This window comes from Macrosteles quadrilineatus, unplaced genomic scaffold, assembly GCF_028750875.1.
Source record: "Macrosteles quadrilineatus isolate MER2022 unplaced genomic scaffold, UCM_ALF_1.0 Scaffold_33__1_contigs__length_1397503, whole genome shotgun sequence".
Lineage (NCBI taxonomy): Eukaryota > Metazoa > Arthropoda > Insecta > Hemiptera > Cicadellidae > Macrosteles > Macrosteles quadrilineatus.
In genome coordinates, this window is record NW_026542626.1 from 575017 (window position 1) to 600319 (window position 25303).

Here is a 25303-nt window from a genome sequence, read left to right on the forward strand (position 1 = left end):
TGAAGATTTGTTAAGTAATAAACAAAATATTTCTTCTGAAATATATGTTGCAAAGAAAAATCAAACCATGTTAGCCTCAACGAGTGGAACTGTAAAATCCAAAGAATGTATCCTGAATAATGTGCTATTTGTTCCTGAACTCAGTAAAAACTTGTTGTCTGTTTCTGCAATAACTAATAATGGTGGTGAGGTTACTTTCTCTGAAAATAAAGTTATGATAGGACTTAGAAAAACTGGAGATAAAGTGTTGGAAGGCTTAAAAAATTCAAATGGATTGTTCACAGTGAAGATTTTTGACATTAATAGTAATTTAAATGCTCAGTTAATAGAAAGAGAAACAAGTAAACCAGTAGTGGATGATAGTGTAATTTTGTGGCATAGAAGAATGGGACATATTAGTTTTGATAGTTTAAATAAACTCATTTCTATGTCAAAAGGTATAAAATTGTCTGGCCAATGTTTGAAGACCTGTGATAGAAGAACAACTTGCGAAGTCTGTTTGAAGGCTAAACAGACAAGGTTACCTTTTAATACTGAAAGAACAAGGAGCAACAAGACCACTAGAAATAATTCACACTGATGTATGTGGACCAGTAGAACCAAGTACTGATGATGGTAAAATTTTTAAGGAAATTGACAGGAAAGCAGGCTTACCTTTAAATAAGTCCATAGAGACACATAAAACATCACAAAATTACAAAATTAAAAGTAGAAATTTTCGTGGTCACTGACCACTTTTTCAACCACTGGAGATTGGAGAAATGGCAATGGCAGTTGCAATTTGAATCTATTACACCTTGTCAGGGTTGCCAACACAGATGAAGAGACCAAAAATTGTTTTTACTGTTGCATATGTATGAATGTGTTCACTTATTATGAATAATCCACTATATTTACACTGTTCTGTATTTACACATATGTACACACACATATTAAACATTTTTTATATACACTAGCCTGCTATAGAAGGTGAGGAATGGGGTTTATCTTAGATTAAGGTTTGGTGGGTTTCTAGAATGGGTGAACCATTGGTAGCTTAGTTCCCATCTTCTCAGTTCTGAGGGGTTGCAGTTTGGAGGCAGTTGTTTTATTATTTTTGAAGAGTAGCAGCTATTAAAATCAGATTTTGAGTGGGATGAGGCATGGTTGACTACTGGTTTGTCTTTATAATTATTTTTTACATCTTGACGATGACCGTTCATTCTGGTACGGAACTGGTTCTTTGTTAGGCCTATATACTGAGCTGGGCAGTTTTTACATTGAAGCTGATAAATTACATTGCTGGTGCTGCAGGTGTTGTGTCCTTGAATCTTGAAAACTTCATTTGTGGCGTTGCTGGAAAAACTTATGGTGGGGGGGTTGATGGGACACGTTTTACATCTGGAAGTATTACATGGGAAAGAGCCGTTTGGGGGTTTGTTTCTGGTTGCTGTAATTGGATCCGGTATCTTAGGATGAACAAGAATCTTTTTGATGTTAGGTGGTTGGCGAAATGTGGTGGTTGGGGGTGTTTTCAGGAAATCCTTTGTGTGTGGGGAAGCTTGGAGAATTTTGAATCCATCTTTTAGAATGGAGTTGAGGGATTGTAGGCCATGGTGGTATTCGGTTATTAGGTTTAGGTTTTGCTGTGGTTTTAGTTTCTTTGTTGGAGGGTTGTTTGATTGGGCTAAACGGATTTGGTTTTCTACAAGGTTTTTGGAGTAGCCTCTTTCAACAAATGCGTTGGAAATTTTCGAATTGAAATTGGAGAGTTCCTTTTCTGTCGAACAAATACGTTTGGCTCGGATGGCTTGGCTATAAGGTATAGATCTTTTGGTGTTGGCTGGATGACAACTGTCAAAATGTAAGTATTGTAAGTTATTGGTGGGTTTGATGTGAATGCCAGTGGTTATCAGTCCACTATTCAATTTCACGCTAACATCTAAAAATGTTATTTCTGAAGGTGAGTTGTTGTGGGTGAACTGTAAAATACTGAAATTTTGTAGATTCTTGAGGAATTCATTGAGGGATTCTGTTCCAGATGTCCAGATTAGAAAGATGTCATCTATAAAGCGGAACCAGCACTCAGGTTGTACTTTTTGCTGTCGGAGGAAGGCTTGTTCGAGGCGACCCATGAAGAGGTTGGCATATGACGGTGCCATTCTTGTTCCCATTGCTGTGCCTTTAGTTTGGATGTAATTCTTTCCCTCAAACTGAAAATTGTTTTTCTCTAGGATAAACAACTCTCCTCGTAGGTCTGTCTGAGTGTAAATTTTGGCAACCATTCACACCACTCAGACAGACATGCAGAGATATAGTGTTCAGTCGGTTTCTTCCCATAAGCCTGGTATCAGATAAGGAACTTTTACCTGATCTGTCTGTCTGCCTGGTTTTCCACAATTACTTGATAAGTAATAAGATTAAACCAACTGTAGGTATTATATACCTCTAAGGATTAAATAAAGAGGAGAAATATGAAAGAAATTTGCAAAAAAAACCTTTAACAGTTGTATTTTGGGAGTAAACAAAATTGTCAAATTTGACATTTCAAACTCTTATAACTCTTGAACGGTTAAACGCATAGGTATGGGATCAACTGTATGGTGTATATAATTGAAATATCTACAATATCTGACCAAAAAATCAATATGTCATACTGGACCATATAATGCTTGTATGGTATCCAGTTCTGGCGTCAGAGGCCTGGCGGCACTGTGGGTGGTCTTTAACTCTACTCTTTATAAAACTCATTTTTTGAGTAAACTGTAGTGTTTTAAGATTTTTTACGGTTTATTACCTTGGTCCAACTAGTAACCTGTTGATATATAAGGTTTTAGACATTCTAAAGTGATTACTTTGAAAAATATAAACAAATAATGTATCGTTTGCACGAGAAAGACGAATGAAATTCTTGTAAATCTGACTATGTTTTTCAATTTTTAAGCAAACTATTGAATTTTTATCCTCTAAATCGGTTCTATACCATTGAGTTTATAGTTCTGTAGTGTAATAAAGCATTTTCAAGCGTTCAAAATATACAACTTTTAAGAAAATAAACAAATAAAGTAAGATTGGACCAAAAATGATTTTGACTATTTTGTAAACATAAGGTTTTTAACCCATCAAACGAGTGTTTTTGGTCTATATTACAGTTTTATTCTATTTATACCGTCTTTGTGCAATTCAGAAAGCCATAATCCTATTCAAAATTATGGTATTTAAGCTTTTTTGGCCATTTTATAGTTGAAATCGGAAATTGCTTTTACGTGAAATTAATTTTCACGTAATGTTTTTAACCCATTCAATGAGTGTTTTTGGTATATGTTGTACTTGTATTCGTTTTATATACTCTTTGTGCAATTCAAAAACTTATAATTGTATTCAAAATCATATTATTTAAGCCAATTTTAAGCATTTAAAGGTTTAAGACGGGAAATCTGTTGGACGAAATTAATTCATGTACGTAATGGTTTTGACGCATTAAATGTATATTTTTGACATAATCTATAATCATGTTAGTTTTTTAGGCTCTTTGTGGTATTATTAAAGCCATACTTTCATTTAAAATCATAGTACTTGAGCCAATAATTGCTATTTCTATGATGTATACAAGGTTGTTTAAAATCAAAAATTACGTAAAAAATGCTAGTTTTTACGCTTAAATGTGACTATTTATGATATATTTCAAAGTGGTTCCATCTATTGGAATAGTATTATGCGTTTAAACGCATTTTTACCCTTAAATTACTACATATTTTTACTTTTTTCGGGAAAAATTGATTTTTTTCGTTGGAAAAGTTATATTTACACGGTGTTTGGACATTACTTCAACATAATTTCAACACGATTACAAATTATTAACTATATTTCTTCTATATAGTCTTTTCAAACGTTTAAAATCGATTCAGAGTGTACAATGTGTATTGACATCCGACTCAAGGCCGACCACCAGGAATTTGCTGACACGCATTCTTTCTCTGTCGGCATATCATAGCCTAATACATTCGTAGTTTTTTCTTAAATCGGAGTTTTGGAAATGATTAAACATATGCATCTTGTAGTACTATTTATGCTGATTAAAACTCAGTTTTAACCAAAGCTTTAGCTATTGTAGTTTTAAAGTTACAGGCGTTTAATGTATTTTAAATGCATTTTTCCCTAAAATAATATGCTTTTCTTGACAAATACAACTGTTTCATCCTCTAAACAGTTGGGACAAACGGTTGACTAGCATTCTAATCACTTGATATCACTCTTAATTATGCTAATCACAAAAAAGCAATTGACAGTATCTTATTACTTGATGTATTGATTATTGCTAAATTTTAAGTTTTTTTGAGCTTAGTTAGGTTAGGTTAGGTTAGGTTAGGTTTGGTTAGGTTAGGTTAGGTTACATACGTTCTATATAAACCTCAAATAACCTTAAAATGCATAAGGACCTGACAGACAGACAGATATCATGTAAAGGTTCCTTATCTGATACTAGGCTTATGGGAAGAAACCGACTGAACACTATATCTCTGCATGTCTGTCTGAGTGGTGTGAATGGTTGCCAAAATTTACACTCAGACAGACCTACGAGGAGAGTTGTTTATCGGAGGTACATATGTGTAAATACAGAACAGTGTAAATATAGTGGATTATTCATAATAAGTGAACACATTCATACATATGCAACAGTAAAAACAATTTTTGGTCTCTTTATCTGTGTTGGCAACCCTGACAAGGTGTAATAGATTCAAATTGCAACTGCCATTGCCATTTCTCCAATCTCCAGTGGTTGAAAAAGTGGTCAGTGACCACGAAAATTTCTACTTTTAATTTTGTAATTTTGTGATGTTTTATGTGTCTCTATGGACTTATTTAAAGGTAAGCCTGCTTTCCTGTCAATTTCCTTAATAATTCCTGGCAAATGCCCTATCTTTTTATAAGATAACCTTAAAGTGAAACCATTTTCCTTTCCTCTCTTCACAGCTATGTTCTAACCTATTCTCCTTTCTCTATTCCATTTCCTTTTCTACCTCCTTCAAAATGAATTTACATATTTGTTGGCTCAAACAACTGAAAAATGCAGCTTTTAAATTGGCAAAAGTGAATTCCCATGTTTTATTCCTGGAAGCTTGTGTTAACCTAGGCCTATCTCCTTTAGGCCTTACTGCCAAACCACCTCTCTCAGGCACCCCACAATTTATGTGGCCTAAACTGATTAACTCTTATAAAGCAATATCTTTAAATACAACAAAAACTGTTTTGGAAGATTACAAATCTGAACAATACAAACTGATCAAAAGTCTCAACTCCAACTACCGACTCTTACTAAGTACTGCTCCAAACCTCATTGAAGAAATAGTAAGAACTATAACAACAGCCAAACTACTTCAAGAAAAACTTGCTGGAATCAAATTGAAAAAGCTCTCCAAACTATGTATTCAAAGGTTAAATGACTATGGCTACATTGAGGCCTATCAGAAACCCTCCAACAAAGATATACCCTTACTAGGTGATAGGCCTAGCCTAGCTTCTCTTTTTAAGCTTCCAATACCAACTGGGCAGCTTCCCCATCTACCAAAAACACCTAACCTAACTCCAGTTTATAAAAAAACAAATAATGAAAAACCAGCATCCACTTCTTCCACCAACTCCATAATGAATATTTCAAACCATCATTTAACTGAGGATGAAACTAGGGTACTTTCTAAAGGCCTAACCTTCACACCGACTCAGAAGCCTGACCTATTCAGCCTAGGTAAAGATGTTTTCTCTTTTGCCAGAAACCTCCGGATACAATACTATTTGTACGAACATCCTAATGCTCTAAATAACGCAAACATGCCTGAAGACTGTCTAATGAAGTTTAAACCTCCATCTAATTGGGACCCACCTCCACTACAACCAGATCATCCGATAGAACTATACATAAACTATATAATGCAAAGTATAACTGATCCAAATTTTAAGAACAATCTTTCAGACTCAGACAACCTAACCAGACCTGAAAGAACAGCCCTACGATCTTTACAGAAAAACAAGGACATCATGATTTTACCGGCGGATAAAGGATCAACAACTGTCGTAATGAACACTGATGACTACAAACAAGAGGCCTACAGACAACTTTCAGACAGAACAACATACAAACCAACTGATGAGGATCCTACAAACAAATTTAATGAGGAATTAAATCAGTGGCTAAAACAAGAAGCTCCACGTCAGAACATTTCGACTAGTACACTGGACCTACTAATTAACAAAGAACCCAAAACACCTCAATTCTACATACTGCCAAAAATCCACAAAAACATTTTACCCCCTCCAGGCAGACCGATTGTGGCCAGCTGCAACTCTATAACCGAAAGAATCTCGGCCTATCTTGATTCCCATCTTCAGCCTGTAGTAAAAGAACTACCCTCCCATGTGAAAGACACCAATCACTTCCTAGACAGACTTCAAATGATTCCCACACCTTTGCCACCTGATGCCATTCTAGTAACTGTAGATGTAACCTCACTGTACACCAACATCCCCCACACGCATGGCCTAGCAGCTTTGGAACACTTTCTTGATCAACGACCGAAAAACTCACTTCCATCCACTTCTTTTCTTATCAATTTGGCCAAATTTATCCTAGAGAAAAACAATTTTCAGTTTGAGGGAAAGAATTACATCCAAACTAAAGGCACAGCAATGGGAACAAGAATGGCACCGTCATATGCCAACCTCTTCATGGGTCGCCTCGAACAAGCCTTCCTCCGACAGCAAAAAGTACAACCTGAGTGCTGGTTCCGCTTTATAGATGACATCTTTCTAATCTGGACATCTGGAACAGAATCCCTCAATGAATTCCTCAAGAATCTACAAAATTTCAGTATTTTACAGTTCACCCACAACAACTCACCTTCAGAAATAACATTTTTAGATGTTAGCGTGAAATTGAATAATGGACTGATAACCACTGGCATTCACATCAAACCCACCAATAACTTACAATACTTACATTTTGACAGTTGTCATCCAGCCAACACCAAAAGATCTATACCTTATAGCCAAGCCATCCGAGCCAAACGTATTTGTTCGACAGAAAAGGAACTCTCCAATTTCAATTCGAAAATTTCCAACGCATTTGTTGAAAGAGGCTACCCCAAAAACCTTGTAGAAAACCAAATCCGTTTAGCCCAATCAAACAACCCTCCAACAAAGAAACTAAAACCACAGCAAAACCTAAACCTAATAACCGAATACCACCATGGCCTACAATCCCTCAACTCCATTCTAAAAGATGGATTCAAAATTCTCCAAGCTTCCCCACACACAAAGGATTTCCTGAAAACCCCCCCAACCACCACATTTCGCCAACCACCTAACATCAAAAAGATTCTTGTTCATCCTAAGATACCGGATCCAATTACAGCAACCAGAAACAAACCCCCAAACGGCTCTTTCCCATGTAATACTTCCAGATGTAAAACGTGTGCCATCAACCCCCCCACCACAAGTTTTTCCAGCAACGCCACAAATGAAGTTTTCAAGATTCAAGGACACAACACCTGCAGCACCAGCAATGTAATTTATCAGCTTCAATGTAAAAACTGCCCAGCTCAGTATATAGGCCTAACAAAGAACCAGTTCCGTACCAGAATGAACGGTCATCGTCAAGATGTAAAAAATAATTATAAAGACAAACCAGTAGTCAACCATGCCTCATCCCACTCAAAATCTGATTTTAATAGCTGCTACTCTTCAAAAATAATAAAACAACTGCCTCCAAACTGCAACCCCTCAGAACTGAGAAGATGGGAACTAAGCTACCAATGGTTCACCCATTCTAGAAACCCACCAAACCTTAATCTAAGATAAACCCCATTCCTCACCTTCCATAGCAGGCTAGTGTATATAAAAAATGTTTAATATGTGTGTGTACATATGTGTAAATACAGAACAGTGTAAATATAGTGGATTATTCATAATAAGTGAACACATTCATACATATGCAACAGTAAAAACAATTTTTGGTCTCTTCATCTGTGTTGGCAACCCTGACAAGGTGTAATAGATTCAAATTGCAACTGCCATTGCCATTTCTCCAATCTCCAGTGGTTGAAAAAGTGGTCAGTGACCACGAAAATTTCTACTTTTAATTTTGTAATTTTGTGATGTTTTATGTGTCTCTATGGACTTATTTAAAGGTAAGCCTGCTTTCCTGTCAATTTCCTTAATAATTCCTGGCAAATGCCCTATCTTTTTATAAGATAACCTTAATGATGATGGTAAAAGATATTTTATCACATTTATTGATGATTACACAAACTTTACTATGGTTTATCTTTTAAAAGGCAAGTATGAAGTGTTTGATGCAGTAAAACAATATTTTGCAGAAGTAGAGGCTAAATGGAACTTAAAAATTCACAAAATCCCATGTGACAATGGTGGAGAATATATTTCGAAGGATCTCCAAGATTTGTGTAAAACAAAGGGTATAGTGTTAGACTACACTGTTCCTTATTCGCCACGGCTAAATGGCAAAGCTGAGAGGATGAACCGAACTCTTTTAGAAAAAACAAGAGCACTGCTGTTTGATTCAGAATTAAGTAAAGAGCTATGGGGAGAAGCTATAAGAACAGCCGCATACATTGTAAACAGAAGTCCTTGTGAGTCAGTTGACACTACACCATGTGAAAAATGGTATGGCCAAAAACCAGATCTATCAAGGTTAAGAATTTTCGGCAGCAAAGTTTATGCTCGTATAACCAGGCCTAACTTGGGAAAGTTGGATATCAGAAATGAATCATTTATTTTTGTGGGATATGGTCTGAATGCGTATAGGATATGGGATGAACGCTCTAGGAAAATAAAAGTCTCAAGAGATGTGAAATTCGTTGAGTACAAAAGCAAGCATGTTGGCAAAGAACAGGAGAAAACAACAATTATTGAAGACGATGACAGTCTAAACGATGAGAATGACCAGAAAGGAGACAAAAATGAAAATGACAAGAAAGAAGACAAAAATGAAAATGACCAGAAAGAAGACGAAAATCAAAATGGAGATATCGAGAGTGCAGATAATCTAAGTGAGATAAGTAATAATGAAGTAGAGTTTGAGTTGGTTTCAGACAAAAATGAAATTAATGAAGAACAGCCAAGTTCAAGTAATACTGATTCTACACAAAACATCAAACTAAGAAGAAAAACTAAACTACCTGAAAGATATAAAGATTTTGTGATGTTGATGATATGAAGAAGCAATCAAAGGACCAGATAAAAAGAATTGGCTACAAGCAATTGAGGATGAGAAAAACTCCCTTATTGAGAATGAAACGTGGGAAGTGGTTGACAAAAAGCGAGCACTAAACAAGAAGATCCTAAGTAACAAGTGGGTATTAACAAGAAAGGATAACGGAAAATACAAAGCGAGACTAGTTGTAAGAGGTTTTGCCCAAGAAAAAGGTATAGACTATGAAGAAACCTACAGCCCAGTTGTAAGTAATTCAACTTTACGTTTGTTATTTTCATTAGCTGCCAAACAAAATCTCAAACTAATGCAATTTGATGTTAAAACTGCTTTTCTCTTTGGAAATTTAGATGAAGAAATTTATATGTGTGTACCTGAAGGGTTTGATCATAAAGATAAAGTTTTGAAATTAAGAAAGACTTTATATGGACTTAAACAAGCTCCATTTAAATGGAACCAGTTGTTTACAAACTGCTTACTAAAATATGGCTTAAAACAAACTCAGTCTGACCGTTGTGTTTTTACAAATGGCAGTATTCATCTTGCTATATTTGTTGATGATGGAATTCTTGCTGGTTCAGATGAAAGAGAGATGAAGAAACTTTTGAACTTTAACGAGCTGTCTAGATATTTTAAAATAAAAACAGACGAAAACCCATCAAACTTTCTTGGAATGGAAATTTTATATTCAAGGGAAGGGATATTGTTAACACAAAAGAACTATTCAAACAGTATTCTCGAAAAATATGGAATGATAGATTGTAAACCTGTAGACACTCCCATTTGTCCAGTGAAAACGAGCAAACCTGATGAAGAAGTAAGCTGCCTGACAAAAGATTATCCTTACAGAGGAGCTGTAGGAAGATTGCTGTACTTATCCAATAAAACCAGACCTGATCTTACACTTGCTGTGGGATTAGAAAGTAGACGTGTTGAGAATCCAAGCAATGAAGATGTTGTAAATGTCAAACGAACTTTAAGATATATTAAAGGTACTCAAGACGCAGGAATATTATTTTCAGCATCAGGAGAAAATTGCCTAAATGTATATTGTGACGCAGACTATGCAAATTGCAAGCATACAAGAAGAAGTACTACTGGATTTGTCATAATGTATGGAGAAGACCCAATAAGCTGGTGTACAAGAAGACAACCGATTGTAGCTTTGTCCAGCACTGAAGCAGAATACATTGCAGCGGCGGAATGTGTCAAAGAAGTGTTATATTTAAAAACTTTCTTGCAAGAGTTGAGTGGAACTAATGTTGAAACAAACCTAAACATGGACAATCAAAGTGCTATTAAGCTTTGTAAAAATGGAATTTTTAATAAGCGAAGCAAACACATTGATGTTCGCTACCATTTTTTCACTGAAAATGTAAGGCAAGGTAAAATAAACATTTCTTTTGTTTCTACATCTGGGAATGTTGCGGATATGTTTACAAAACCCTTGAACAATGTTAAGTTTCATCAATTTAGCAAAGCTTTGATCAACTATCCAAAATCTTGAACAGAAGACGATAATCGAGATATTTATTTTTTGTTTCTTATATAAAATTAAAATTAAGGGAAGGTGTTGAATGTAATTTTATTTTTATTGAGCGGAGCGAGCGGAGCGAGCGAAGCGAGCGAAGCTCTTTGGGATCAACTTCAATGCAAACAATATAACACCATCACTCAATAACGGCTGAACACATTTCAGCCAAACTTAACAAGACTACTTAGACTAATAATGAGATGGTTTGTAAACAAACAAATTTCAATTAGATAATGCTAATGCAATTTAAAACGAACTTAAAATTTAAAATTTTTAACATTGGGCTTATGGGACTAAAGTAGCTATGACAGTTTTTTTGTTTACAAGAAAAATGTAAACAAGAGAATCATAAGGTATTTCTGAACTTTCTATACTTTTCTTTTAAACGATTTTAAACCATTCCTATGATTTTAATAAACAAGAAAATGCCGTTAAAACATTTTTTTAAGGCACGGAATTCACTGAAAATCGAGAAAATATACTGAACTACTTTCTCAATGCGCGGAGCATAAACAAGGAGCGGAGGGATACGGACCGGTGACTACTTTCTTGGGAACCTATTTGTGTTGCCAGCTGATTAGAAACAGCCAATGTTAGAAATCAGGATTTAATAAGCGATATATCGAACCGCATCGAAATCGGTATTTAATCCGATAATACCTCATAGGTTATATTATGTTTAATTACATCGACGGTACAGTAAGTTATTACACTTATTGATAAAACGCAGATTGAACACTGATTTAGGCATGTGGGGAGGTAGGTCGGGGTTTATGAGTATTCGTGACTACATTAAGTGTTTTGAAGTAAGGTTAGATTAGGAAGGTATAGTGTAGGTTATAGGTAGGCGATCGGGTTCTTTATTTGTGTTGCACCATATAATTTTTAACTTTTGGAATGGAATAGTTGGTTAAGGTTAAACGGGGAAACGATTTCAAAAATGCTTGCATATGGTCTTAACTTAACAAACCATCTACAGTATTCTAGCTTTGACTTTATATAAAGTCAATGATTCTAGCAAATTATTACATACTGACCAAAAGAAAAGAGAACATTTGGATTTGTACCTTTGACCATAGCAAAACTAACATATAATTATGGAATGTGAAAAGTTGTATATCATTATATACTATTCTGTAATATTAATAATTGTTCGGCAAATCCTCATTTTAATGGCTCGGCTGAAAATGGAATCTGCATTTTGTGAAACAGTAATTTGGTAACAATTCAGTTATTTCAAATGTTGATAACAGTAGCCCACCCTATACAAATACTGTTATTTGATTGCCAAGCCACGGACTATACATACGTCCAGTTACAACCGTTGATAAGTAAACCTGGGCTTATAGAAGTACACTTTTAACCACGGTATGGATAATTGTCTAGGCCTGTCCAGAAGTAGGCTACTAATTTCTAATTATATTATCTACATTGTATATTTAAGGCATGTCTTCCCTACTTATTATATTATTCTGTTTTCACTTAAATCAGCTGAATGCGATGTTTACTTATTACTTATGTTTAGGCCTACATTTCAGCCATTTTATGTTGCACGGTTGAATTTAAATGTCAAATTTCCCCTCCTGTTGTTATACTTTAATACTCGTTTTTTTATAGTTACTGTTTTTTTTATACTTAAATACTTTAACCGATTGTAAGGGTGAAAAATGTAGCCCAATGTTTTTTTGTTGTAGGCTACAGTTGCATTTGAATGTCAAATTACCTTTCTCATTTTTATACTTTACTTTTTGGATGTTAATATCAGATTCCAACTACTGTAATATTTTCCTGGTCAAAACTACCATAATGCACTTCTCGAAGAGGTAAATTTGAGTTATTATAATTTTAATCTTTAAAACCAGCATTAGTAAATAAATCTATTGACCTTTTTACATTTAGTTACTTATACAAATATCAAATCACGTTTGTTCCGCTCAACTGGCTTTCACCTCTCTGAAAGCAACCCTAGTATAATATGTTTGCTGTTACTTGTTCTGTATTTAATTTAATTTATGTTGGTAACAGCTGATCATGTGTAAATAGTTAGGATTTTTTTTATTGTAAAGAGAATTGTTGAATAAGTTATGTTTGAGTAAAAATGTTGTGTGTGTGTACCTCAGTAAAATAAAAGATAATTATTGTAACAGTAAAAACCTTAGGTGTTAGTAATTTACTTTCACTTAAGTCAACAATAGCTTCCCATACATTTCTGAATTCACGAAAGCTTGGCCCCAAAGTATATCAAATTCTTGCAATTACTACTCTATCACAGTGTTGGGTAAACTACTTTTAAAATGTAGCTTGCTACTGCTACAACTACAATTCTTTAAATGTAGTTTGCTACTGCTGCAACTACAATTCTTTAAATGTAGTTTGCTACATCCTATAAACAACATTAAAACATCAAAACAAACACTCTCTTATTACCATGGCAGATATACTTATATTGACAAAAGTGTCAAGTGTCACTTAAATGTTGTATAACTTAAAATATATTAAAAACCTAACTTTACATAAAAATATATTCAGTAAGCTAGTACATTATGAGACAAGAGCTGGTTGTTAAAAACACAAAAATGATTTATATAATATAACCTTAAGAAAGCAGGTTATAAAAATTAAAATTATAAAATTAAATTTACTATTTACGGCACATGTAATTTGCGAAAAGAGTGTTGAAGGGCTTTTGACAAAGGCTCCATAAAATCAGTGTAGGACTACTCCTATAAACAATTGGCCAAAGAGTGGTAAATGCATCGTTTAAAAGAGGAATCACATCATTTGAGCTTCAGCTTAATTGTTATAAAAGTTATTAAATTTAGCCTACTATGTATATGCAATTTGTGAAAAGAGTGTTGAAAATGTTACCAACAAGATTTTATTAACAAAAATATTTAGAAAAAAAATATTTTGTGTGAAATTTGTCTCGTGAGAAATTAGAATTCATCTGGTGCGTAAAATATTACTTATATTGATTTTCCTACCTTCTGCCGTTAAGACTTAGCGCCAGAGGGTAAAAACGTCAATATTTGTGATAGATTGAAAACAAAATACAACTAACTCACGTACAAGAATTCATTATCAGGGCCTTTGAGTCTGGGAAGTCCAAGTTTGTCACAGACTTGATGGATCCTATCATCGTTATCCCCAAGGAACTTGCAGAGCCAAGCAACTGAAGAATGAGTAGAGTTCCACCTCGTTGCATTTGGAGTCACCAAGCTACATCCAAGGTGCTCACGGATTATGCCGCCTTCGAGCTTTGCCTAGACTTATTCCACAGACATTGGTATTTGGCGAAGACTGATCGTGAAATCTTTTTGTATGTCGGATCCGTGTTTAGAGCTTCCTCTGTGTCTTTCGTCGCTACTAAGTTCAAAGTGTGACAAGCACATCTTCTATGTGGAGGTAAAGGAGTGTCACCTGCAAAATCACTATGTTCATGGGATTCGAGAATGTCTTCAAGTTACACGATTTCAAGATCATCGTCAACTTCTTCTTCAACTTCTCTGTCATTGCCGAACACTCTGAATGCCTTCAAAAAATTGGATCCGCTGTCGGTGATTGTTAAAACTACTTTGTTTTGAATTCTATATTTAATCAAAACATCTGAGACTCCTTTTGCCAGAACATCGTATGTATGTTTGCCTTTAATTCTCATACAGGCCAAGGTGACATTTTTCCTTTCAAGGTTTTCATCAATCCAATTGCAAGTTATATCTGAATACGATCTGTTATGGACAGTCCAGCAGTCAGCCGTGATACAAACATGAGTAATGGATTCAAATTGGCTCGTCATTTCACCTGTCATTTGATGAAAACTGTCATCAATCCTTTTCATAAGGGTAGTGCGACACGTCAGTTTCTGACGTGTTAGAGATGACCAAAGTTTAATAAATGATGGCCTCTCTATTTCCGAGAAAGGCTGCATTCCATCCACAATCCATTTTACAAGGCAATCTTCTACAACACTTTTTGATGTCAATGTATTGCTATTAACATCATGGCTGAAATGTGTCATAAACTGTTGTTTTGTTGGAGGGGCATCAGAACTCTCAGGGGCTGGGCGTTTTTTTGATTACTTACTTGTTTCAATGTTTTCTTGCAGCTCCTTTATTTTAGATGGATGCTTGCGCTGAAAAAAAACCGCTGCACTTAGTATATTATTATTAAAATAGAAAGAATCAGCACAAATCATTTGTTTTATTAAAATCCATTTCTCATGCTATATTAACCGATTCATTGTGATAAACACATTAAAAGGTGTAAATTACATTTTTTTCATGTTGTGGTATAGCACAATCTATGAGCCATGCATTCCCTCTTCAGATAAAAATATAAAATTCACAATCTTATTCAAACAGCCAGAGACTGTTCAATGGTAGCAGGAGAAAACAATAAATATTTGAAGGAGAATAAATACTGTGTCCCTTCTCAGAAAGGCAGAAGGAAAGGGCCAGGCAGTAAGTATACAAATACTTAAACAAACCATAAATCACTCGCCTCCTGCCGGACCTATTCAAGGTCACAGACCTCTCCCCATAAGTTTGCATTAGAATGCTCAGTTTGGAGACGAAATTAATTGTGTTATGAAACATGAAAGTAAAATTAAAAATAGATGTTTTAGTTTATCAAAACAAAATACTGTTTCAGATTTCCACGGCAGTTGTAGTAGTAGAGTATTTGCGTGTCTAAATGGGAAACATTAATTGATTTATTCACAAAAGCTACACAACAATTATGAATATTTAATAAGCCTATGTCGTAAATATGAAGTCTAACGAATTTTGCAAAAAAAATACCAATTCAAATTTTAAATAATCTCTTAATAAATTTCTAATACTAGGCCTACTGTCGGGGAAATAAATATATGCGCTTGAGTTTGAGCTTAAATATCTCTGAGATAGATTATCTGATTTTTATTAAACAAATATTTAATATAAGCTAGTCTAAATAAATTTTACGTGGTGGTAATAATAGAATTATCCACCTAGCAGAAAAATCTTGAATAATCTTAAAAAGATGAAAAGAACAAAAGGTACAGGTTTTTAAGAAACTCTGCACTAACGCTGAAGGTTAAAAATTAATTGTAGACAAACCACTAAACCAATATTTTGGAAATTTGTAGTGCTTATTATTTCGGTAGATTTATTGTTATTTTTCACGCATTTTCAAAATTTTATTTATCTACCATATTTTATGCTGCTGTTTATTCTTAAAACGCATGCTGAAATCATTAATAAGACGCTAAAACGTCGTTCAAAATACCATCGTGTTTGTCGTGACCCAAAAAATGACAGCGATAAGTCAGATTTATAATGAGAATATAGATGTTTTAACGTATTTATATTTGTAAACAAAAATTTATTCCGTGACTGGAAGCGGGCCAAATACGCATTGTATTTGTACGTTATTTCCCAGACGAGCGGGGTCGCGTGCGAATTTGCGACGTTGCCGATGCCTACCTGGCTACAACACTGACATTTTTTTGTAAACTATTCACTAATTTACTCACGGATAATTACTGTAAACATCATTATCTCTATACTTTGAATAGATTTTACCAGAGTGTAAATATCAAAATATCTAAGACAAACTAGCTAGCTAGATTAGTAATCCCTCATGACGACCATATAGTTCAAGTAAGGGGGGAGCTGATGCTGTGAATTCCATTAGTCATCGAAAATTCCAGGGAACATAACTCTTGGCGGGGATGGCAATGACCTCTCAGATTTCTACTCTCAGTTACGTAGTTTAAAAGTGGCAAATTAAGTAAACCATTACATGGATACCAAAAAAGTAGAAAATGTCAATGTCTACTTTACAGTCAGCTGGTATTATCTTTTAACTACTTTACATCAATCAACAAAAAACGAAAAGATTATCTTTGTGCATGTAATACAAAACTGAATTTTCCTACCACCATAGTAAATATCATAATGTTTTTGTGCTATCATAAAATCATAGTGTATTAGATGATTAGAATATTTTATTGGCATATTTCTGTAAATTTATGGATAATGAAGAAGAAATGTTAGTGTTGTAGCCAGATATACATCGGCAATGTCGCAGTGTCGTGCACGCTCCCGCCCGACTGGGAAATATCGTACAAATACAATGCGACCCGCTGCCAGTCACGGAATAAATTTTTGTTTACAAATATAAATATGTTAAAAAACATCTTTATTCGCATTATAAATCTGACTTATAGCTGTTATTTCTTGGGTCACGACAAACACGATGGTATTTTGAACGACGTCTGTAGCCTCTTATCAACGATTTTAGCATACGTTTTAAAAATTAACAGCAGCATAACAAATATTTTAAATACAATTTTGTAAATGCGTGAAAATGATAACAATAGGTCTACCAATAAGCCATAAAAATTTCAGAAACATTGGTTTGGTGGTTTTCTTACCATTAATTTTCAAACTGAAGTGTTGGTGCAGAGTTTCTTAAAAACCTGTACTTTTTACCATTCCTCAATAATAACAAATTTCTGCTAAACAGATAATTTTTTCACTCTCACTACGCAAAATTTCCTTAAACTAGCTTATATTTAATTTTGTTTCAACAAAATCAGATAATCCATCTCAGAGATATTTAAGCTCAAACTCAAGTGCAAGTGCACATATGTATTTCCCCGACAGTAGTCGATCGCAAGTAGGTACCTACAGAGGAGTAGGTATGCAAAGGTAAAACATATATTGTAGGATCCATCGATCTCTAACAATATTAGAGATCTCTGGTAGACCTAGAATCATATACAATAAACCGATTTACTCTAATAAACAATTTACATAATTTTAATTATCTATGAAGATTGTTCGGATACACACAAAGTTTTATGTGCCATAGCCATAATATTTATACTGAAGTACATGATGAACATAATGTAATAACGATAAACTTACCTCAATATGTAGTTTCATGTTGTATGCACTGCTTTTAAAAACTGATATTTGCTTTTTCACACAAAACTTACAACTCACCATAAAGTTCCCTTTTTCATTGACTTTTACGAGTTTAAAATATTTATTATAGGCGTCCCACGGTAGAATTGCGACATCGCCAGCCATTTCATGGTCAAAATCTCCCATGTTAATAAGCGTAATCACACAATAGTTTGACTAGAACGTAACAACAAAGACTATCGCTAAAAACAAAAACCACAAAACGAGAACGAATTCACAGAGTGCTGCAAGTGATGAACGCGCTTCACAAAATGGCACTGGCAGTGCTAGTGACTGAGACTGACTAGTGAGGCGAGTAGGGTGGCGCTGACCTAACGGTACGCCACGTGACTAGCAACAGGTGCTTCGTGCTTGTGACTCATCGCGCACAACAAAGAACCGGAAGGGTTGGTTTTGGTTTCGTACCTAGTCGAACTAAGTATAACATATGGAGATATCGTGGTAAAAAAGTAGCATATAAATGTAGCAACGCTACATTTACTGCTACAATAAATGTAGCGTGCTACAGTAGCGTTGCTACTTGTAGCACGCTACTACCCAACACTGCTCTATCACTAAGCTTTGATTCCTTTTGTTTCTCAAGTCCATCATTTAATTCGGCAAAATGTTTTTGAAGCTTTGCAACATGGGTAGCTATTTCCTCATTAGGATCCTGATCCCACCTAAAAAACTCTTCTAGCAAACGATCTAGCCTTTGTTCACTAGACTGTTCAAATACAAATATTAAACAATCCCACCTTCTTTAGAAGTCGAGCAAGTCAAAACCAGTGTAGATGGTTGATCACGTACTTTGTATGGTCGCCATTTCATCTAAAAGTATTAACCCAGGGATGCCCATCCCCCCTAGGCTCATGACGCACCCCCCCCCCCCAATTGAGTACCAGCCCCCCCACCATAAATGAGGTACACAAAAAATGTGAAACAGTATTCCCCCGCCCAGCATTATTTGTAAAACTAAAAGAAGTTTTATACATTTTTTAGATATTGAAAATTCAAAACCAGTATTATAAATAAATAAAGTTATAGTTTTGGCTGTATACATTGCTCAGAATTATACATATTTTGGGTTATTTTTACGTTTTATACATTAAAGAAGTTGAAACATGTCTTACCGGTATCTCAATTTATGTCCGGCCCAGAAGGCATTTTACGCAGCCTACTCTTTAAGAAAACTAGAGTACCGTAAACCGGGGTGAAGATGAACAAAACTCAGAAAATGTTTATTATATTTTTTTATAAGAAATCATAAAAAATGAAATAAATAAAAAATATTTTATGAAACAGCATCTTTTTTTCTACATAAAACGCATACTATAACAATCATAACCCAATTGGTGTGTTAAAAAAAATTATTTTAAGCGACCGTGTTTTTTTGTAAGAAAATTATGTCTCCCTAAATCCATGTATAGACAACTTTTAGAAAAACCCAAAAAAATATATGAAAACAAAATTTTTTAAACCTTAAAATAACTTTATTGTTAAGTTTTTTGTGCTTTTTTCAGATGTGGGGTGAAAATTAACACTAGAGCAAAAATACATTGAGTGTAATGCAAAATGTATAGGGTGTTCATCTTGACCCCAAACCCGGGGTGAACATGAACAGGTATAATTTATTTTTTTAAGTTAGATTTTTGTATTTAATTTTTTTTTAACTTAAGTTATTGTATTACCATTAGTCTCTTTATAAAACAACAAATATGTAATATGTTTCATATTGACTCATTGATTAGTGTTCTTTAATATGTTTAATTTATGCCTGCCTTCTTTATTTTAATTGAACTAACACATGTTTAATTATTATTATGATTGTAAATAATGTCCAACAAATACACACATTTTTTTTTGTCAAGTCTAAAAGTCTTGTCTGTCTTTAATATTTTTTTACATTTGGTGCCGAAACCCGACTTTATCATGTCAATAAGGAGATCAGAGAGGGAAAGACACCCTCCAGACAGATATACTCCAGCAATTGGGAATAACAACGACAAAACTGTTAATCCAAAGCCAAGTAATGACCAACCATCAGTATCTGCCAAATCTAGTACTTCTTCTAGTAGACGACGATTAATGGAAGTGGAGTTGAAGAAGCTGGAAGAAATACAGAAATTGGAAAGAGCCCATGAGGAAAGAGAAATGGAGCGACAACGACAAGTTGAAGAAATGGAGCGACAACGACAACGACAAGTTGAAGAAATGGAGCGACAACGACGAATGGAAGCTAGAGAACTAGAACGACAGAAGCAACTGCTGACAGCGAGAGCTGAGCTTGAGTCTGCTTCAGTGTGTGGCAGTCAACAGTCAAGCCGCCCTAGTAATCGATCTGAAACCAAGGTAGGACTTAGCATAAATCTTGATGATGAGGAAGAACCGCAAAGCAAGGTTGAAAGGTGGTTGAATGAAAAAGAACCGACAGTTCTTAAGTCCTCATCAGCCATCATGACCTCAGCCGTGCAAAAGCTTGCGGATACCTTCCAAAAAGCTATACAGCCTGTTTCATTTCGTCAAAAACTTCCAAGCTTCAGTGGCAAGCCTGATGAATGGCCGATATTTTTTTCGGCGTATGAAAAAACTGCCTATCTTTTTAGTGAGGATGACAACCTCATAAGAGTAAGGAATTGCCTAGAGGGAGAAGCATTTAGAATGGTTAAGCCTCTTTTTGTCTCAAGTCAAAATCTTAAGTCAATTATCAAGACCTTACAGATGCGTTTTGGTAGACCAGAACTCATTTTGGAGTCAATGTTAAAAAAGACTCGTAGGCTACCTTCTGTCAAGGAAGACGACACTACAAGTCTTGTTGAGTTTTCGACAAATATTTTGAATTTTACTGCTACAGCAGAGTCATTACATCTAGAAAATTATGTATTAAATCCTTACTTACTAAATGAATGTCTCAACAAACTTCCCTATAGTTTAAAATACAGGTGGGCTGAACATGTAAGTAATAATGCTCTAAGCAGTCCCGACTTGAAGGAGTTTTCCACTTGGTTGGAAAAACAATGCTCAATCCTGAGTATTTACTTTCGTCCTACAGAAGAGAAACTCTGGCAGAAGAAAACTGACATAAAGCCGGTTTATACCAGTTCTACCGAAGACAAACAGTTTAACTGTATGTTTTGTCTCGACAGCCACGAAAGTGAACGATGTGGAGTTTTCAGGAAGGCAGATGTATCACAGAGATGGAAAATGATTGTCGAAAAGAAACTATGTTTCTTCTGCTTTCGACGTCACCAGCTCCAAAAATGTAAAGTAAAAAAGGTTTGTGGGATAAATGGGTGCAGGTTGTTTCACCATCGTCTCCTCCATACTGACAAAATTGAGAGGTTTCCCAAACAGGACAGCGAACCGCAAAATAAAGAAATTATTAGCAGTCATGTTGTTAATAACCGTGTTCTACTAAGAGTATGTCCAGTGACATTATATGGCCCAAGTTGTCAGATCGACACTTACGCACTCTTAGATGACGGGTCAACAGTATCTTTGTTGGATTCAGCTACAGCCGATAAATTAGGCATCAACGGTAGTATTGAACCCCTCACGACATGCTGGTCCAATGCAACCCAACATTTCGACCCAACATCCATGACTGTGAAAGTTAAAATTAAAGGGTTATATGAGGACGAAGTATTTACATTAAACAATGTACGAACCCAGTCACCATTGGACTTACCAAAACAAATGGTGGATACTGGTAAACTGAAAAAGAAATGGTCTCACTTACGGTCAATTGTTCAACCTTTACCGTCAGCAAATTTGAAACCTACAATACTTATAGGTCAAGACAACTGTGACCTTATTCTAGCAAGGAAAATAATTGAAGGTCCTCCCAACTCTCCAGTCTTGTCTTGGAGCCGTTTAGGCTGGACATTGCACGGTAAATGTCATGAACACATTTGGCGAGTAGATAGTCAATTCACTTTAACGTCTTTTGAAAGTGAAAAACTTCATGATATTATCAAAGATTCTTTTGAAATCAAGAATTATGGCGTGTCCCTAGTAGAAGATGACAATGTGAAATCAGTTGAAGACGAAAAAGCCCTCAAGATTTTAGAAGATACGACCAAAAAAGTAGGGGATAGGTATGAATCCGGCCTACTATGGAAGTCAGAAGACTTTAAATATCCACCGAGCTATGAAAATGCGCTGAAAAGGCTTAAGGGTATTGAAAGGAAGATGGCAAGAGACGAAAACTTTCATAACAAATACAAAGCCAAGATCACTGATTATAAAGAAAAAGGTTACATCAGAAAACTACGTGATGACGAAGCTAATGTTATAAATGACCGGACTTATTATCTGCCTCATTTTGGGGTAATAAATCCAAACAAACCTGACAAACTGAGGTTAGTATTTGACGCAGCTGCTAAAGTGAATGGTGTGTCATTCAATGATGGTTTGCTTAGTGGTCCTGACCTTTTGAACCCTCTGCCAGCAGTACTTCTCAAATTCAGATTAAGAAAATTTGCGATCGCAGGTGACATACAAGAAATGTTTCATCAAGTACGTATCAGAAAAGAAGATGTCGATTCGCAAAGGTTTCTATGGAGAGAAGATCCGAACAACAAACCAGATACCTATATCATGGAAGCAATGATATTTGGATCAACGTGTTCCCCGAGTACTGCCTTGTATGTAGTAAACAGCAACGCCAAGAGGTTTCTACAAATTTACCCAGAAGCAAGTAAAGCGATTTTCTGCAGTGAATACATGGACGATCTACTAGACTCTACTGATACAGAAGAAGAAGCTAGAATTAGAATACAATAGATAACAGAAATTCACAAGTCCGGAGGTTTTAAAATCTGTAACTGGTTGTCAAATTCAAAAGAAATTTTACTTGAAATACCGGAAGATTTGAAGACAAACTCTACAAAACTACTGCAACCTGAAAGTCGTCTACCTACAGAACGTATCCTCGGAATGTGGTGGGATGCTGAAACTGACCACTTTTCATTTCACCGGAACGCCAAAAAGGTACAGTTAGTTGAAACAAGGTATCCGACCAAACGAGAAGTTTTAAGAGGAGCTATGTCCATTTTTGATCCATTGGGATTAGTTGTACCTACTACTATAAAAGGGAGAATGCTTGTTCAGGACATTTGGCGAACAAACATAACGTGGGACGAAGTTCTTTCGATAGAACTTAGTAAAAAATGGCAAGACTGGTTACAAGAAGTAAAATGTCTGCAGAGCTTCACCATACCTCGATGCTATTTTAACGTCAAAACAATTGAAGAAGTTGAACTCCATACGTTTGTTGATGCTAGTGAAGAGGCCTATGCAGCAGTTTCATATCTACGCCATGGATGTGCCAGAGGTACTTACAAGACCATGCTTGTTATGGCACGTGCCAAAGTAGCACCACTCAAACAAACAACCATTCCCCGACTAGAACTCCAAGCTGCTGTTCTTGGATGCAGAATAGCTTGTAGCATCATAAAAGACATTGACTTAACTATTTCTCGTCAGATATTTTGGTCAGATTCTGTAACAGTTTTGCACTGGCTGAAATCCGACCCTAGACAATTCAAACAGTATGTTTCCAATAGAATTGGAGAAATTCAAGATTTGTCTAAACCTGAAGAATGGAGATGGGTTCCATCAAAACAGAATCCGGCAGATGTTGCAACTAGAAGTAACAAAAAGTTTACATCAGCCATGCATTCTGAATGGATTCACGGACCCTCATTTCTAATGCGAGAATCTAGTGACTGGCCAATACAACCGTCCACACTACAAGTCAAGGAAAATGAAGAAAGAAAGAAGAAATTCGTCGGAGTTGTGAACAGTGATGAAACCCCTCCTCTTCTGACAGTTGAAAACTTTTCTTCTTGGGAAAAAGTGACACGTGTATTAGCATGGGTACACAGATTTGTTAGCATGCTAAGGTCCCATACTACCACCACCACCAAAAAGAAACTGAAAACGGTCAACGTAGATTTTGGAAATATACCAGAACTTCAACCAGAGGAAATTCAAAAAGCTGAACAGAACTTGATATCAATGTCTCAAAAGGCAAGCTTCAATGAAGAAAAGAATTTACTGCTGAAGAACAAACCGCTACCAAAGTCCAGTAGAATATTCTCTTTAAATCCCTTCATTGATCAGTCTCTAATAAGAATGTCGAGTAGAATACATAGTTCACCAGAAATAAGCGAAGAACAAAAGCATCCTATCATTTTAGACGGCAAAAGTCATACGGCTAAACTAATCGTAAAAATGTTTCACGAGAAATGTTTCCATCAGGGCATCGAGACTGTTATCAATATGACTAGACAACAGTTCTGGATCTTAAACGTACGATCAGTCGCCAAGAAAGTTCAAAGGAGCTGCATGAGGTGTAGCATAGACAATGCCAAACCTTATCCTCCTCAGATGGCTGCACTACCACAGTTAAGGACCTCAAAAGTGCAACATCCATTCTTCTACACTGGAGTGGATTATTTCGGACCTATCGAAGTTACTGTTGGCCGCAGACATGAAAAAAGATATGGTGTCCTATTTACCTGTTTATCCACTCGAGCAATTCACATCGAAACGGCTCATTCTCTTAACACAGAGAGTTGTATAATGGCGATTCAACGATTCATCAGCCGAAGACCAGTTCCCTCAGAACTATATTCCGACAATGGCACAAACTTTGTAGCTGCAGATAGGGAACTTAGAAACGCTGTAAAGTCACTCAAACATGAAAAGATCCAAAAAGACGTGGTGAACTACGGGATAAAGTGGAATTTCATTTGCCCGCGAGCACCACATATGGGAGGCTGCTGGGAAAGACTTGTTAGGTCTGTAAAGACCGCATTAAGGAGTGTTATGCGCTGCCAGTACCCAAAAGACGAAGAGCTTCAGACTTTCATGGTTCGCGTTGAATTTATAATAAATTCTCGCCCACTCACTCATGTTTCTCTGGATCCCAATGACCCCGAACCAATCACACCAAACCATTTTCTAAGAGAAGCTTACAAAATCAACCTAAACGAAGACCAACTGTGTAAACGCCAATTAGCTCGTGTTAAATCACTCCTAGACGGCTTCTGGAAGAGATGGGTGCACGAGTACCTTCCATGCCTTTCAAGACGGTGCAAATGGCACAAGAAATTGGACCCACCAAAGATTGACGATCTTGCAATAATAATTGAGGAAAACTGCCCAAGAAATACTTGGCCCCTTGGCCGAATCTCGGCTGTCTACCCAGGTCATGATGGCCAAGTACGAATAGTAGACATAACAACATCAAAAAGAACTTATCGCCGGCCTCTGACTAAAGTTGCAGTCCTTACCGTTGGAGGGGAAAACATGTAATATGTTTCATATTGACTCATTGATTAGTGTTCTTTAATATGTTTAATTTATGCCTGCCTTCTTTATTTTAATTGAACTAACACATGTTTAATTATTATTATGATTGTAAATAATGTCCAACAAATACACACATTTTTTTTTGTCAAGTCTAAAAGTCTTGTCTGCCTTTAATATTTTTTTACAAAATACAATATATTGATATCTTATTTAACAAGAAAGTTATTCAAGAAAAACCAAAAAAAGTGTTCATCTTCACCCCGGTTTACAGTACCGATTATGATTCTAATGGTT

General features: G+C 35.6%; 3 protein-coding genes across 3 annotated transcripts; all 3 read left to right on the plus strand.

The window, feature by feature from the left end:
- The first annotated feature begins 5808 nt into the window (after positions 1-5808).
- On the plus strand, positions 5809-7833 carry LOC129005789 (uncharacterized). The gene has a single exon (XM_054434797.1). It carries the CDS (start codon positions 5809-5811, stop codon positions 7831-7833), a length of 2025 nt encoding a protein of 674 aa, XP_054290772.1.
- An 11788-nt stretch (positions 7834-19621) lies between these two features.
- LOC129005790 (uncharacterized) lies at positions 19622-22474 on the plus strand. Its single transcript, XM_054434798.1, has one exon. It carries the CDS (start codon positions 19622-19624, stop codon positions 22472-22474), a length of 2853 nt encoding a protein of 950 aa, XP_054290773.1.
- A 153-nt stretch (positions 22475-22627) lies between these two features.
- Positions 22628-25012, plus strand: LOC129005791 (uncharacterized). Its single transcript, XM_054434799.1, has one exon. The coding sequence runs from the start codon at positions 22628-22630 to the stop codon at positions 25010-25012; it is 2385 nt and encodes a 794-aa protein (XP_054290774.1).
- Positions 25013-25303: the final 291 nt, after the last annotated feature.